Here is a 13,898-nt window from a genome sequence, read left to right on the forward strand (position 1 = left end):
TCCTATCTTCTCTGAACTCCTGTAAGAAGCGCGAGTCGCTGGCGCCCCTGACCTCTCTGACCCAGGACCTGTGCTCTCCAGAGTTGAGGAAGGGGAAGGCAGCAGTGACAGTACCAGGAGGGGGAGGCCAGGAGTACAACCAGCTGCTCAGTTACTCTATTGTCATTGATGCCAGATCCACTGTGTAAATAACAGGGTGCGTCCCCTGCTGCCACCCTATATAGAGCACTACTTGTGCACTGTATAGGAAATAGGGTGTCATTTGAGACTGGTTGATTTAATTTGGTAGGTTAAAAAAAACATACTCAGTAAATGCATTTTAAAAAGCTTGACAATGATATCACAAAAGTCAGAGACTTATTTCCATTGTGGTCCCTCAATTCCATGGTGCAAAAACATTACATTTAGCCAAATACATTTTTCACAATTCCTGACATTTAAACCTACTTAATATTCCATGTCTTAGGTCAGTTAGGATCACCAGTTTATTTTAAGAATGTGAAATGTCAGAATAATTGTAGAGAGAATGATTTATTTCAGCTTTTATTTCTTTCATCACATTCCCAGTGGGAAGTTTACATACACTCAATAGTATTTGGTAGCATTGCCTTTAAATTGTTTAACTTAGGTCAACCATTTTGGGTAGCCTTCCACAAGCACAATAAGTTTGGTGAATTTTGGCCCATTCCTCCTGACAGAGCTGGTGTAACTGAGTCAGGTTTGTAGGCCTCCTTGATCGCACATGCTTTTTCAGTTCTGCCAACAAATGTTCTATAGGATTGAGGTCAGGGCTTTGTGATGGCCACTCCAATACCTTGACTTTGTTGTCATTAAGTCATTTTGCCACAACTTTGGAAGTATGCTTGGGGTTATTGTCCATTTGGAAGACCCATTTGCGACCAAGCTTTAGCTTCCTGACTGATGTCTTGAGATGTTGCTTCAATATATCCACATAATTATCCTTCCTCACGCTTTTTTTATGGCAGTTTTGGAGCAGTGGCTTCTTCCTTGCTGAGCGGCCTTTCAGGTTATGTCGATATAGGACTTGTTTTACAGTGGATATAGATACTTTGTACCTGTTTCATCCAGCATCTTCACAAGGTCCTTTGCTGTTGTTCTGGGATTGATTTGCACTTTTCGCACCAAAGTAAATTCATCTCTAGGAGACTTCTTCCTGAGGGGTATGATGGCTGCGTGGTCCCATGGTGGTTATACTTGTGTACTATTGTTTGTACAGATGAACGTGGTACCTTCAGGCGTTTGAAAATTGCTCCCAAGGATGAACCAAACTTGTGGAGGTTTGCAATTTATTTTCTGAGGTCTTGGCTGATTTCTTTTGATTTTCCCATGTCAAGCAAGGTAGGCCTTGATATACATCCACAAATACACCTCCAATTGATTAAACTTATGTCAATTAGCCTATCAGAAGCTTCTAAAGCCATGAAATCATTTTCTGGAATTTTCCAAGCTGTTTGAACGCACAGTCAACTTACTGTATGTAAACTTCTGACCCACTGGAATTGTGATACAGTGAATTATAAGTTCAATAATCTGTCTGTAAACAATTGTTGGAAAAATTACTTGTGTCATGCACAAAGTAGATGTCCTAACCGACTTGCCAAAACTATAATTTGTTATCAATACATTTGTGGAGTGGTTGAAAAATTAGATTTAATGACTCCAACCTAACATGCTGACCAGGTGCGCGATTGTCGCAAAATACATTTAGAAATCCATGTTATTCAATTATTGCACCCACACTGCTCGCGCCCGCCAACGAGCGTCTGTGTTACCAAGGGCTAAAATAGAAGTCATTCCTATTTCTGACGCAAATCGCACTGAAAGTCCTGCCTCTCCCATCTCCTCATTGATTTATAGAAGCAGGTAACCACGTGCCATCTCCTCATTGGTTATACCCACGTGGGTGATTGAAAGACTAACTGTTTTGCTGGTTGTCGTGGTAATACTATGAAAGTTTAGATGAGATCACCATATAAGTTCAACATGAAAAAGCCTGGAAGGAGGAAAGATGACTAGAAACGATTCGGTTGGCCGTTTTATGTTTGGATTAATTTGTCGGAGTAGAGGACCTTGTGCAGTTCAGGTAAAATAACAATTCACTGTTTATATCCCAGGACAAATTAGCTAGCAACAGCAAGCTAGCTAAATAGGACAAATTAGCTAGCAAGTGCAAGCTAACTAGCTAAATTGCCATACATGTTTCATGCTTTTCGACCTGTCCCCAAATTAATGTCATTGGTACAGAGTTTGTTTTGATATTTTAACCTGCGTGTCGTGATCGCGTTTGGTGTGGGGGGGCAAAATAAATGTATGCACGATAGCGCACGATGGCGCACACGCGCAGCCGGTTTGGGTTCTGTGTTTAAGTGTATGTAAACTTCCGACTTCAACTGTAGATACTGATACATTACATAGATACAGACAAAAAAATGTAATTAGCAAGGTTTTGACTGTAGGCAACCACAGGCTTATACTAAATGTCAGAGAACATTCAGATGGGTCTGCTGACCAAACTTGTGGAGGTTTGCGTGATTCAGGTTTACGTGATTCTTGCCAGGATATTAAAATGCATTATTTTGTGAATTTTTCATGATTTTTTGTTTTGTTTATTAGTGTATTATTATGTATGTCATGCTTTGGTGTTTTCAATAATCGTAATATTTTGTAAAGAAATGTATTGTAAAACTGCTAGAAATGATGTAGAGCATAGCAACTGTTTGTTTTACTGTTTTGTCATGCTAAACTTTGAAAGGTTGTTCATTTTGGTTATCAAATGTTGTAAAATCCGGAGCATTATCATTAAAGTTACTGTAAATGTGTATCTTGTTGTTAAAACTGCCTTGTTGCGCACACACACACACACACACACTCTTGTAGAACTAACCTTGTGGGGGCCACACAATTCAATCCCATTCAAAATCCTATTTTCCCTAACAACTAACCCTAACCTTAACTCCAAAACCTAAGCCTAGCTCCTAAACCATAAAACCCCTAGAAATAGCATTTGGCCTTCTGGGCACTAACAAAATGTCCCCAGTTGGTCAAAGTTTTGTTTGTTTACTATTGTTGTGGGGATTTCTGGTCCCCACAAGTATAGTTAAACACGTCCAGACACACACAATTACTCACTCACAGTTTAAGTTCTTTGCACTAACCTTGAGGGTGTCTGGGAAATAAGACACTCCTAATAGAGCTCACCTCATCACTTGCAGAAGAGCAGTAATATTTATTCTCACCTGAGAGAATAAAGTAAATCAGGTTGGATCAGGATTTGCATAATTTCAATACAGACTGCAGCTTGCTTTAATAAGTTTAACCTAAATGTGTGATGTGGCAAGTTTCTTCATACCAATTATAGTAAGAAATTAGTGTTTTGTTTACCAATGCTGGGGCAGTCAACTATATGTTATACTACTCTGGTTGTAAATAATGCATTTTAAATCCTGGTATAGGGTTAGTCCATGTTAAATTATGTAAATTAAAGTTAACAAAAATATATACGTCAATTCCTTATTATAGTGAGTGACAGGTTATGAATGTTATACAAAACAGTGCCATTTTTGTCCTGAGATCAACATCAGTTATCACTTGCACAATTACCAAATCCAGCACAAAGTTGGGTACACTTGGATTATGAAAGCATCACAAATATTTCTGACTCTCTCTGTCTCCCTCTAAAGACGTGGACCTTGACATCTTATTATGAGCATTTATTTATGCATGGATAAACACGGTCCCGTGTGGCTCAGTTGGTAGAGCATGGCGCTTGCAACGCCAGGGTTGTGGGTTCAATACCCACGGGGGGACCAGGGTTCAATTCCCACGGGGGGACCAGGATGAATATGTATGAACTTTCCAATTTGTAAGTCGCTCTGGATAAGAGCGTCTGCTAAATGACTTCAAATGTAAATGACAAAAACTATATTTCACACTCCAATTACTTATTTACCATCTCCAAGCGCCCCCTTGTGGAACATACGAGATCCCACAACATGGTTCATAATATGGACGTAGCTGTTATGGGTGTGACTATGGGAACGTGACCTACTAATATTTTGCCGTAGACCAAGTTTGAAAAGTTAGGTAGCTAAGTTAGATAGTTAGTAAAGCTAGTTAGCCTTTTTCCCATCTAAATGGACAGTTATATATTCATACAAGCTACCGAGCTAGCTCCCTTCCACCCCCCCCCCCCCCCATAAGATCAACTTTTACACGCAGTGATTTTTTTTGCATTCGAGCCATCATTGCTAACCAACGTTAGCTAACTAACAGTTGGGTAGCAAAGCTGTCAGAGATATTTCTTGTTTTTGTCTCTTCTCTAATATCTTCTGTTGCCTAAAAAAAGTTAAGCTGTCAAAGATAATGTGAACGCTGCGTGTTACACATCCGGTATCAGGATAAATAAAAAGCAAGGTCTGCTAACTTTCTTTAATTATGTTTAATTACCACAAGCAATGAATGGCAAATGGAATTTTCGTATATACGGATTCGCTGTATCACCACGCAGGGAACTGGCAGGAAGTACGTAAACAGCTGTTCTTATACCGTGATGACGTAGTTCCAACGCGTCTGTTGGCCTATCACAGTAGAGGCTGAGGGTGGTTTAGACTCTTGCTCCGCCTTTGGTGGCACCCGGACTTGTCCAAGTCCCTTAGTACTTTCCTTTGTCCACATCTGGTTGCTGGGTAGATTAGCTCCGTCTTGTGTCTGTCGATTCTACACTGAAACAGTTCCTAATATGGTATTGTCCAGTAATCTACCCACCCTGGTTGGCCTAGAGAGATGCACCCCTCCCCTCTCCAGATTGACCACAGCTTTTATGGCCTGTGTTGGTCAGTCCTTACACACACACACACAAACAATACAGATGTGTGTAACAAAACAATATGCTAGCAGGCTATAGTGCATAAACATAAATCCTAACAATAATTGAGGCCACAACAAAGTTTCTAGCCATAACTTTATTTTTTCTGTCAATGTCATCTGTATCTGCAAAATCTGACATCCTTTAAATGAGAGGTTGTGCTCTTTGCCTCATTTATGGTAGGAATTCTTGGGAGTGTTATTTTCAGAAATGGGCTCAACAGAGGAATATGAAGATGAACTCAGCAAATAGTGGCTAAAGCTTGGCGTTTTGTGGCAGAACTAATGATACAAAACGTCCTGCAATTAGGCCTGCTCCAAAAAGAGATAGTCAACACAGGACCATGCATGAGGCACAGAAAGGCCAAGGGATGGTTCCCTAGAGGGAGGAAAAGGAACCCCATCCCAGCAGCCAATTTGGCCTCTGTACTCTCACTACCACCACTGGAGTCTCAGGAGCGCTATGCCTCCTCACCAGCCTTCATGTATAAGCCGCAGCCAGGTCGAGGTCTCAGCACTTGAAACCTCTCCCCTGCTCCCACTCCTCTGTCCATGGTGGATCTCCCTCGCCTAGTGGCAGAGGTGGGTCCTGAGGTGGCAATGGGGGAGTCACTGTGGATGGAGGGACCTCGTCTGATTGCTTCAGTGCTGGGGACTGATATCCCTGTCAAAGCTACTCCAGTGTCATTTGAGGAATCTGCACTGGACAAGTACGTTAAGCAGTGAGCGTGTGTGTTTGCTGCTTCATTTCACTCGTGTTCAAATGTGACATTGGTCTTTCCAAAAAATTAGGATAGAACATTTAGTATTGTGGTGTCCATTGTTGATTCAGCTTTACAGATCATGGAGACATGTCCCGGGTAAAGACAGCTGATAGAGACAGAAGTAGGAAAAGATGCCAAGCACAGAGAGCCTCTGACTGGCAGAGGTGGTAGAAATCTTTGCAAAGAAAGCTGTGAACAATGGCCCTTTCAGGTAGTGAACACCATAGGCAAATAAAATTGTATTTGTCACATGCGCCGAATACAACAGGTGTAGTAGACCTTAGTGAAATGCTTACTTACAAGCCTTTAATCAACAATGCAGTTTTAAGAAAAATAAGTGTTAAGTAAAAAATAAAAGTAACAAATAAAGAGCAGCAGTAAAAAAACAATAGCGCGGCTTTTTACAGGGGGTACCGGTTAGTAGGTAGAGTTAAAGTGACTATGCATAGATAATAAACATAGAGTAGCAGCAGCATAAAATAGGGGGGGGGGGGGGGGGCAATGCAAATAGTCTGGGTAGCCATTTGATTAGCTGTTCAGGAGTCTTTTGGACCTAGACTTGCCGTGCGGTAGCAGAGATAACTGTCAATGACTAGGGTGGCTGGAGTCTTTGACAATTTTTAGGGCCTTCCTCTGACACCGCCTGGTATAGAGGTCCTGGATGGAAGGAAGCTAGGCCCCAGTAATGTACTGGGCCGTACGCACTACCCTCTGTAGTGCCTTGCAGGCCTAGGCCGAGCTGTTGCCATACCAGGCAGTGATGCAACCAGTAAGGATGCTCTCGATAGTGCAGCTGTAAAACTTTTTTAGAATCTGAGGACCCTTGATAATTTTTTTTTCAGTATCCTGAGGGGGAATAGGCTTTGTCGTGCCCTCTTCACAACTGTCTTGGTCTGTTTGGACCATGATAGTTTGTTGATGTGGACACCAAGGAACTTGAAGCTCTCAACCTCCTCCACTACAGTCCCGTCAATGAGAATGGGGGCGTGCTCGGTCCTCCTTTTCCTGTGGTCCACAATCACCTCCTTTGTCTTGATCACATTGAGGGCGAGGTTGTTGTCCTGGCACCACACGTCCAGGTCTCTAACCTCATCCCTATAGGCTGTCTGATCATTGTCGGTGATCAGGCCTACCACTGTTGTGTCATCAGCAAACTTAATGATGGTGTTGGAGTCGTGCCTGGCCGTGCAGTCATTAGTGAATAGGGAGTACAGGAGGGGACTGAGCACGCACCCCTGAGGGGCCCACGTGTTGAGGATCAGCGTGGCAGATGTGTTGTTACCTACCCTTACCACCTGGGGGCGGCCCGTCAGGAAGTCCAGGATCCAGTTGCAGAGGGAGGTGTTTAGTCCCAGAGTCCTTAGCTTAGTGATGAGCTTGAGGGCACTATGCGGTTGAACGCTGAGCTGTAGTCAATGAACAGCATTCTCACATAGGTGTTCCTTTTGTCCAGGTGGGAAAGGGCAGTGTGGAGTTATCACAGGTAATGTTGGACAGGACAGGAGATTAACTATCTTCCCAGTTGTACCACAGTCCATAATTTGATAGAATATGTTGTTCATCCCATAACATGGTTTACCAAGGAAAAATGTCTAATACATGGTAAACAGGAGTTAAAGAACTGGTGGAAAAACAGGCAGAGATATACATTTTCTTACGCTCATCGCCTGTGTTTGTATGTGCATGGTTCTCAGCTTTTTGGGAGAAGGACAGTGAGCCGACTAGTGTCAGCAGCTTCTCCAAGTGGGAGCATCAGTGTGCTCTATCAGCTCCCAGGCTGGTGCTGCCCAAGCTGACCCCTCTGATGGTCCAGGACAAAGGCTGAGAGTGCAGTACTACCCACTGTCCAGGAAACAGCTGGAATGGCAGCTCTGCCTCAACGCTGGGGTTAAGGAGGTCCAGAGAGAGCAAGCCAGGATCACACAGATCATTCACACTTTATTTTTAAACTATTTTCTCTGAAAAGCTCTACAACGATGCACTAACTATCCTTTCAAAACGTTTGGTTTCTGAATCATGGAATGTTTGTTGATTCTCCCTTGACCCACAGGAGACTGGGCTTGAGATCCAGCAGCTGTGTGAGGGACACTCCCGGTTGGTTGACATCCATCTGTTCACCAGCCAATGGAATCCAGCCTCTCTGGAGACCAATAGGGGCATGCCTACCTTACACTACGAGGAGCACATTCAGAAGGTGCGCTTCTGGACTGACAGGGTGCGCACAGTGCCCCACTCTCTCGCCACCTCAAAAAAGCTGCTCATCGTCACCTGCTCCCACATCCAGGAGAAGATAGGTGTGGCTGTGTGTGGGAGTGTTGGTGTTTTTTTGGTTGCATGTGCTGTGTGACTTTAGGCCAACTTAGTTATTGCATGTGTGTGATATATGTGCGAGTGTGTAACAGTGTTTTACTGGTATCACTGGGGACTTTTTGTGGCCCTGGTCAAAAGTAGTGCCCTATATAGGTAAATAGGGTGCCATTTGGGAAGAATCCTGAATGTGTGGTTTTGCTTCCCCATGCAGGGCTTCTGTTGAACTCCATAAAGGGGGGATTTGTTGACTGAGGAGCTTCCTTTAATCAATACTTTATATTTTAAATCGACCCCATTGGATTTATTTCCTCAGGTGAAACGCTGTGCAAAAATGTCTAATGACATTCAATAACAACTGAAGTACCTACACTTGCTCTCAGAAACTGTTCGCACCAACTACAGACAGATGACACCAGATGAGCTGGTTTTGGAGGAACAGGTTAAACACATAGCTTTTGATTTGTCTGAATAATTTCCTTGTACCTATTTTGAGTCATCAGAAGAAGAGCTACCTACAGATATTGTTTGTTATTATTTATTAGATGCTGGACCTGTGGGACATTTTTGTTCCTCTCCTAAAGCAGCGAGCAGAGACAGTGTACCAGCATCTTTCCTCCATGGCTGACACCATGGACAACACCTTCTCCTCCCTGGCCCACGACCTGGATGAGACTAAAGCCACCTCTGGACCATATCTGGACCCCACTCAGAATGCTGCTCAGATGCGCAACAAGCTCAAGACCATGTGCAGACAGGTGTATGCTGTCTCTGCTCGTCTGACAGAGCTCAGCAGGACCAGTAACTGTCTCAGAGGTGAGATGAGAGAGGGACTGAGGGAGGGTTCCTGCCCTGTGTTTACATCGCTCCTTCCTCACTCTCTTATCTTTGTCCCCTCTGTAGGAAACCCTCTGGATTTTACTTTTGTAACCAAAGCCAGGCAGAAGATGGAAGCTCACAAAGGACTGGGAACTGATGACTGTTTCCACCACCCAGATCCAAGAGTGGAGGCTGCTGCTCATCAGCAAGGTGTCTGTCTGCTTGCTCTTTTCTAATAGCCTCTCTGTTGATCAACAAGGTACCTAGTATGCTTATTGAATCTGATATGGGAAGGACTAATATTTTCACCTACTGTTCATTTGATGCTAAAAACATTAGCTACTGGGTGGCTAAGTAGCCACCCTTTTACTTTAAAGGGTGGCTACTTTAACACTAGTTTGGTTACTACATGATTGTTTTGATGTCTTCATCATTCTACATTAAATAACATTAAATAATGAAGTCATAGGAATCTGTTCTTCTGATTAAATGAGAAACATTTCTTAGACTGTATTTTGCCATCTCTGCAGACTTATCAGGCCTGCTGCGAAGTCTGGAGCGACATGTTCAGGCTTTGGCCAACACCAGCGACCCCTTGGTGTTGGTTTTTAGTGCTGGTTTTGACAGGAGAGCTGGTGAAGGTTCACAGCCGCACCCTGAACACCCTGCTTCAAGACTCCAAGAAGCCCTTTGGCAGGGTCAGGAGCACCAACGAGCTGACCCACCCAGGCCCGGGACAGACTACTAGCCCTGAAGGACAGCTTGGGACGCAAAGATGACATCAGGGTCGTGAGTGTAGGAGCTCCATCCCTGGGACCCCTATGCTACTTCCTCCAGGCAGAGTGGGACGGACTGGTTGATGTGGTTTCCTACCTGCGCTCTGAGCTCAACCAGCCCATGCGAAACAGCAAGCCTAGAGTCTCCTCTCTCCTGACCGTCTCAAGCCTGTTTCGCCTAGAGAGCAGAGCTGCTCAAGGCGTACCTATGTGATGAGGCCACCAGTGGTCCAACCAATGCCTACTGCCTTCTCCAAGGCCTTTCTGTGTGTGTTAATCAGGGAGGCTGCCCATGCCAAGCAGAGGGACATCAGCAACATCTCTCTGCATTTCCAGGTAGTCATCTCTAAACTGCCTCCCAAAGCTACCAGTACCACTCGTTCTTATTAGACCTACTAAAAATAACATTCCATTTATGAATTGCTGTTTCACCGTGTCTCACTAGGTGCTGAAACATCCCCAGCCTCTCTTCCCCTGAGCAGTGTGTTCTAGAACTGAGATGGGCACTGTGGGATACACGGCTAGGAGCCCTGCAGGACACGCTCTCTCTCCAGCCCTGCCTGCTCCCCCTCCTCTGGGTCAGAGCACAGGTGAGGAACACAGACACTGTCCAAGCCCCAGACAGCCCCCCCCTGCAACACCTCCTCCCTGCCCCCTCTATCTGGATGGAGAGCATGGGTATAGTAGATACTGGGAACTGGCTGAGAATAACATTATCACCCGTGTTCCTCTAGTGGCCAATCTAGATCCTGTGCCATGTACACTGAGATGAGTGAGGCCTGCGAATACCCTTTGAAACTAGACTGTAGAATGCAATGCTACGATTATGTTGAAGCACTTAGAGGTTTTTACAACAGACTTTAAATGATACATCTTATAAGAATGTTTCTTCTTGCTTTATAAATCTTAAATTATTGTGCATGATAAGACTTAATGCAATACAATTCCTTTTTGATTTAATAAAAGATATACCAATGATGTCAACAACTTTTGAACATGTTTTCTCTTTGAAACAGACATTTGAAAGTCCACAAAAGGTTATTGACAATATCAACAATCCTTGATACATTGTTTGGGGGTCAAAAACACCAGCTCATCTATGAAAGTCATTTTACAGTTACATCCAGTAGAAGATACATTTTCTGTTACTGCCCTTCCTGCTTGACTTCTCTCCTGGGGGTGAATCCCAAATGGCACCCTATTCCCTATATAGTGCACTACCTTTGATCTGGGCCCTGTTCAAAAGTAGTGTAGTATAAAGGGAATAGAGTGCCATTTGGAACAGATGTTTGAAACTGTTTCTCCCATGTTCTCATCACCGTTGCCCTCATCGTTTCTTGTACAAACAAGGCCTCAGCTCCAGTCCTCCTGCCTTTACCCTCTCTGAAGATTCGGCAATCTTTTCAAACTCAAAGGAGTAAAAGTGGCTATTCTCTGTGTCCTAAGGAGGGAGCAAAATGAATAGGGTAGGGTATTGTAAAGACGCATTTCTGAAAGCTAAAGATGCGTTTCTTAAAGCTAAAGACAAAAACATGGCCATCCCAGTTTACTATGATTACTGCCTTACCTTTGTGACCAACTTGAATCCCAGGCTGGACAAAGCACCCATGAAGTTCCTCACATTCTCAAATCTACTTGCCACCTCTGCAATTTTCAGGATACCCCTGCAAAAAATGACAAGGTGTTTTATTATTATTAATGATGACATAAATAGGGAAAATAAATGGGAACACCTTCTACTCCAGCATATTGACATACGGTAGCTCTGTTTTTCTGCACAATGTATCTTACCCCATCACCAGCACACGGTTAGCCTCAACTAGAAAATCCCCAAGGTTAGTCCCCATAAGAGAGAGACAGAATACAGCTATGTCCACAGTACCATCCTTGAGCGGTACCTGCAGACAGGTGGGACAACAATAGAAATCATACATCATTATTACATGAAAAACAGACTGCATAGTAAACAGGCATGGATGAAACAGATTCAGGATCAATGTAAAGTTGGACTCACATTAGCCATGTCGCAGACAGTTACACGGTCACAAATAGGTGCCAAGTCAAAACTGTGCACTTTGTTCTTCAAGCTAAGAGCAATTTTGCAGTCACCACAGCCAAAATCTGCCACTAGCAGAGAGGCAGGCCTGAAATCAACACAAATGGTCTTACAAAGAAAGCCACATGCTACTTCAATGTGGATTCCCTCACCCCAGAACTAATACAAGAAAAATACAAAAACTATGCAAACAGACTTATTGCAAACACTGCAAGTATGTTAGGGTCAGATTGAAGCATAACACAACTCACTTGTGGCGTATGTAGGAGATGATGGCGTCGACAGGATTAGCTGGCCAGCGCTGGACCTGTGTCGTAAAGCCCCTGTGGTAGATGCTAAAAGCCTGGGGGTCCTGTCTGAACATGCGTTTTGCCTCCCCACTAGACGTGGTGTACAGAACCTCGTTAATATAGCGGAACCGCGCTGACTCCAAGCGCTGCTCCATGCGGGACCTCAGAAGAGTCGAGCGGTCTGCAGGAGCCTCTTTCACCTCCTCTGTGGTGCGTGTCTCCTCCTCCTGCTCTGCAGGTTGCTCTTTGTTTTCCGGGCTCTGGCCACGGAGCATTCTCCTGAGCTTTTCTCTCCGCTGGTCCTGCCCTTTGCTCTCGTCCCGTTTCCTCCTCTTACTGCCGGGCGGCTCCACATGCTGCTCCTTCCTAACCACCTGCTGAGGTTTCTCCTCTGTGTTTAACTCTTTACCTAGTGGAACTGCTTTTTCTTGAATGCTCCCCTTTGTCTTCTTCTCTGACAAGTTGTTATTGTTTTGGACTGTTACTGTGCCTGGAGTGGAAGCAGTCTCATTGAAAGTTGTCTCTTTTCCCTCTGGGACCTTTTTCCTTTTCTGTGTTTTACGCTCACCCCCTTTCTGCTCTTTGTATGGCGTTGTGTCTGTACAACCACTGTTTCCCTGTTCACACCAGAAGCTGTTTTTGGGCCATCTTCTGTATCCTTTTGCACAGTGGTCTCTGGTTTTGTGTTTTTTGGAGGGGTGGTATTCTCTCCATTTTTTATTTTTTATTTGTTTTTACATTTCTTCTTGTTCTTCATCTTGTTTTTCAATTGCTTTCGTTTTAATCTCTCAATCTCAGCATCTGTTGCAGCTTTTCCTTGTTTACTACCACCCATAATGGACTCTGTATTCTTTACCTTTTTGAACCCTAGGAAATAGAGAAAAACTCAAACCTCTTTTCAACTTAAGACAATCAATTGACAGTTGTGCTTGTGAAACTTACCTGCGTTTATTGGTTTCTTTGCTTTTATTGGCTTTTTAGCTACAGGCACTGCAGTCTCCTCGGCACACAAATCTCCACTGTCCTTATCGGTCTCTTCTCCTGAAGCAGCTACTTTCTTGCGTCCTCTTTTGCTTCTTTTATTCTTCCTCTGGGTGTGTGGTGTCAGTATGGCCTCTGTTTCGCTGTCACTGCCTGTTTCCCGAGGGGCACCATTGCTCTTGCTCCAGTTTGGTACTGACCCCAGTGTTTGGAGGATCCGTAAAAAACTCTTCTTCTTCCCAACACATTTTGTCTGTTCGGGAAAGGAGAATGAAGGTGTCAAATTAAATACCATGGGAAAACCAAAATTGAAACCCTCTACTTGAATATGTGGTCACTGGCAACGTGAGTTATGCCTGGCTTGCAAACTACATATGTACATTTAACTATAAAGAAAATTGAGATGGCTGCTCACCGTGATATTGGTGCTGTCAGACAGTTTGAAACTGCTGATGACCGTCTTGGTCAGAGCTTTGGCTTCTGGGTCATCGTTCCACTCATCCTCCTCAGCGAACATGCTTGACCAGCGCTGTACATTAACTAACCATAATGCATTACGTGAACAGGTAAAAAAGAACGCACGTGTATTAGAATAAAGGGTCTCTAGACTAGTGTGGTGCTTTCCGGTACTGGCAGTAGATTCCAGAAAATATGAAATCAACGATAACCTGCTTCTAGATTGAACAAGCTAGAGTTATATCAGACATTATGGTATTTAGCAGCCATACGTCAAAACTGCTAGCAACATTCATTCCAATACAGCAACTTCACTCACCTGTCAGATTACTTATCAACACGATATGTTAATGGACTTAATTGAATCGATCAAATGTGGAGGTTTAGAAGGTTATCTGTGGATATTGCCAATTTTTTGTTAAGCCACATTTGGCTCGCAAATTGACGGTCCAAAACAAGCGCATGTGAATGACGCAAGTCTCTCCGCAAAGGATGATGGGACATGAGTCTTATTTGGTTTGTAAGGCTACCAATGGAGGACAGAAAAATACGTTTTAAAAAATCA

General features: G+C 43.8%; 1 protein-coding gene, 1 long non-coding RNA gene and 1 pseudogene across 7 annotated transcripts in view; 2 read left to right on the plus strand and 1 right to left on the minus strand.

The window, feature by feature from the left end:
• The window catches only part of LOC129832016 (uncharacterized), a 35,645-nt gene extending 32,805 nt beyond the window's left edge, over positions 1–2,840 (plus strand). For 5 of the 6 annotated variants that reach the window (XM_055895730.1, XM_055895729.1, XM_055895731.1 and 2 more), the window contains one exon: positions 27–2,840. In XM_055895730.1, coding sequence (XP_055751705.1) covers positions 27–188 — 162 coding nt within the window. In that variant the 3' untranslated portion in view covers positions 189–2,840. The remainder of the gene's footprint in view (positions 1–26) is intronic. The other variant, XM_055895728.1, reaches the window with a different exon arrangement.
• Positions 2,841–6,585: 3,745 nt separating this feature from the next.
• On the plus strand, positions 6,586–10,510 carry LOC129832020 (uncharacterized). Its single transcript, XR_008755851.1, has 4 exons — positions 6,586–8,397; positions 8,501–8,771; positions 8,859–9,886; positions 9,996–10,510. It is a non-coding gene; the product is annotated as an uncharacterized LOC129832020 (long non-coding RNA).
• Positions 10,511–10,785: 275 nt separating this feature from the next.
• Positions 10,786–13,805, minus strand: LOC129832019 (ribosomal RNA-processing protein 8-like; annotated as a pseudogene).
• Positions 13,806–13,898: the final 93 nt, after the last annotated feature.

This window comes from Salvelinus fontinalis, chromosome 33 (assembly GCF_029448725.1).
Source record: "Salvelinus fontinalis isolate EN_2023a chromosome 33, ASM2944872v1, whole genome shotgun sequence".
NCBI lineage: Eukaryota > Metazoa > Chordata > Actinopteri > Salmoniformes > Salmonidae > Salvelinus > Salvelinus fontinalis.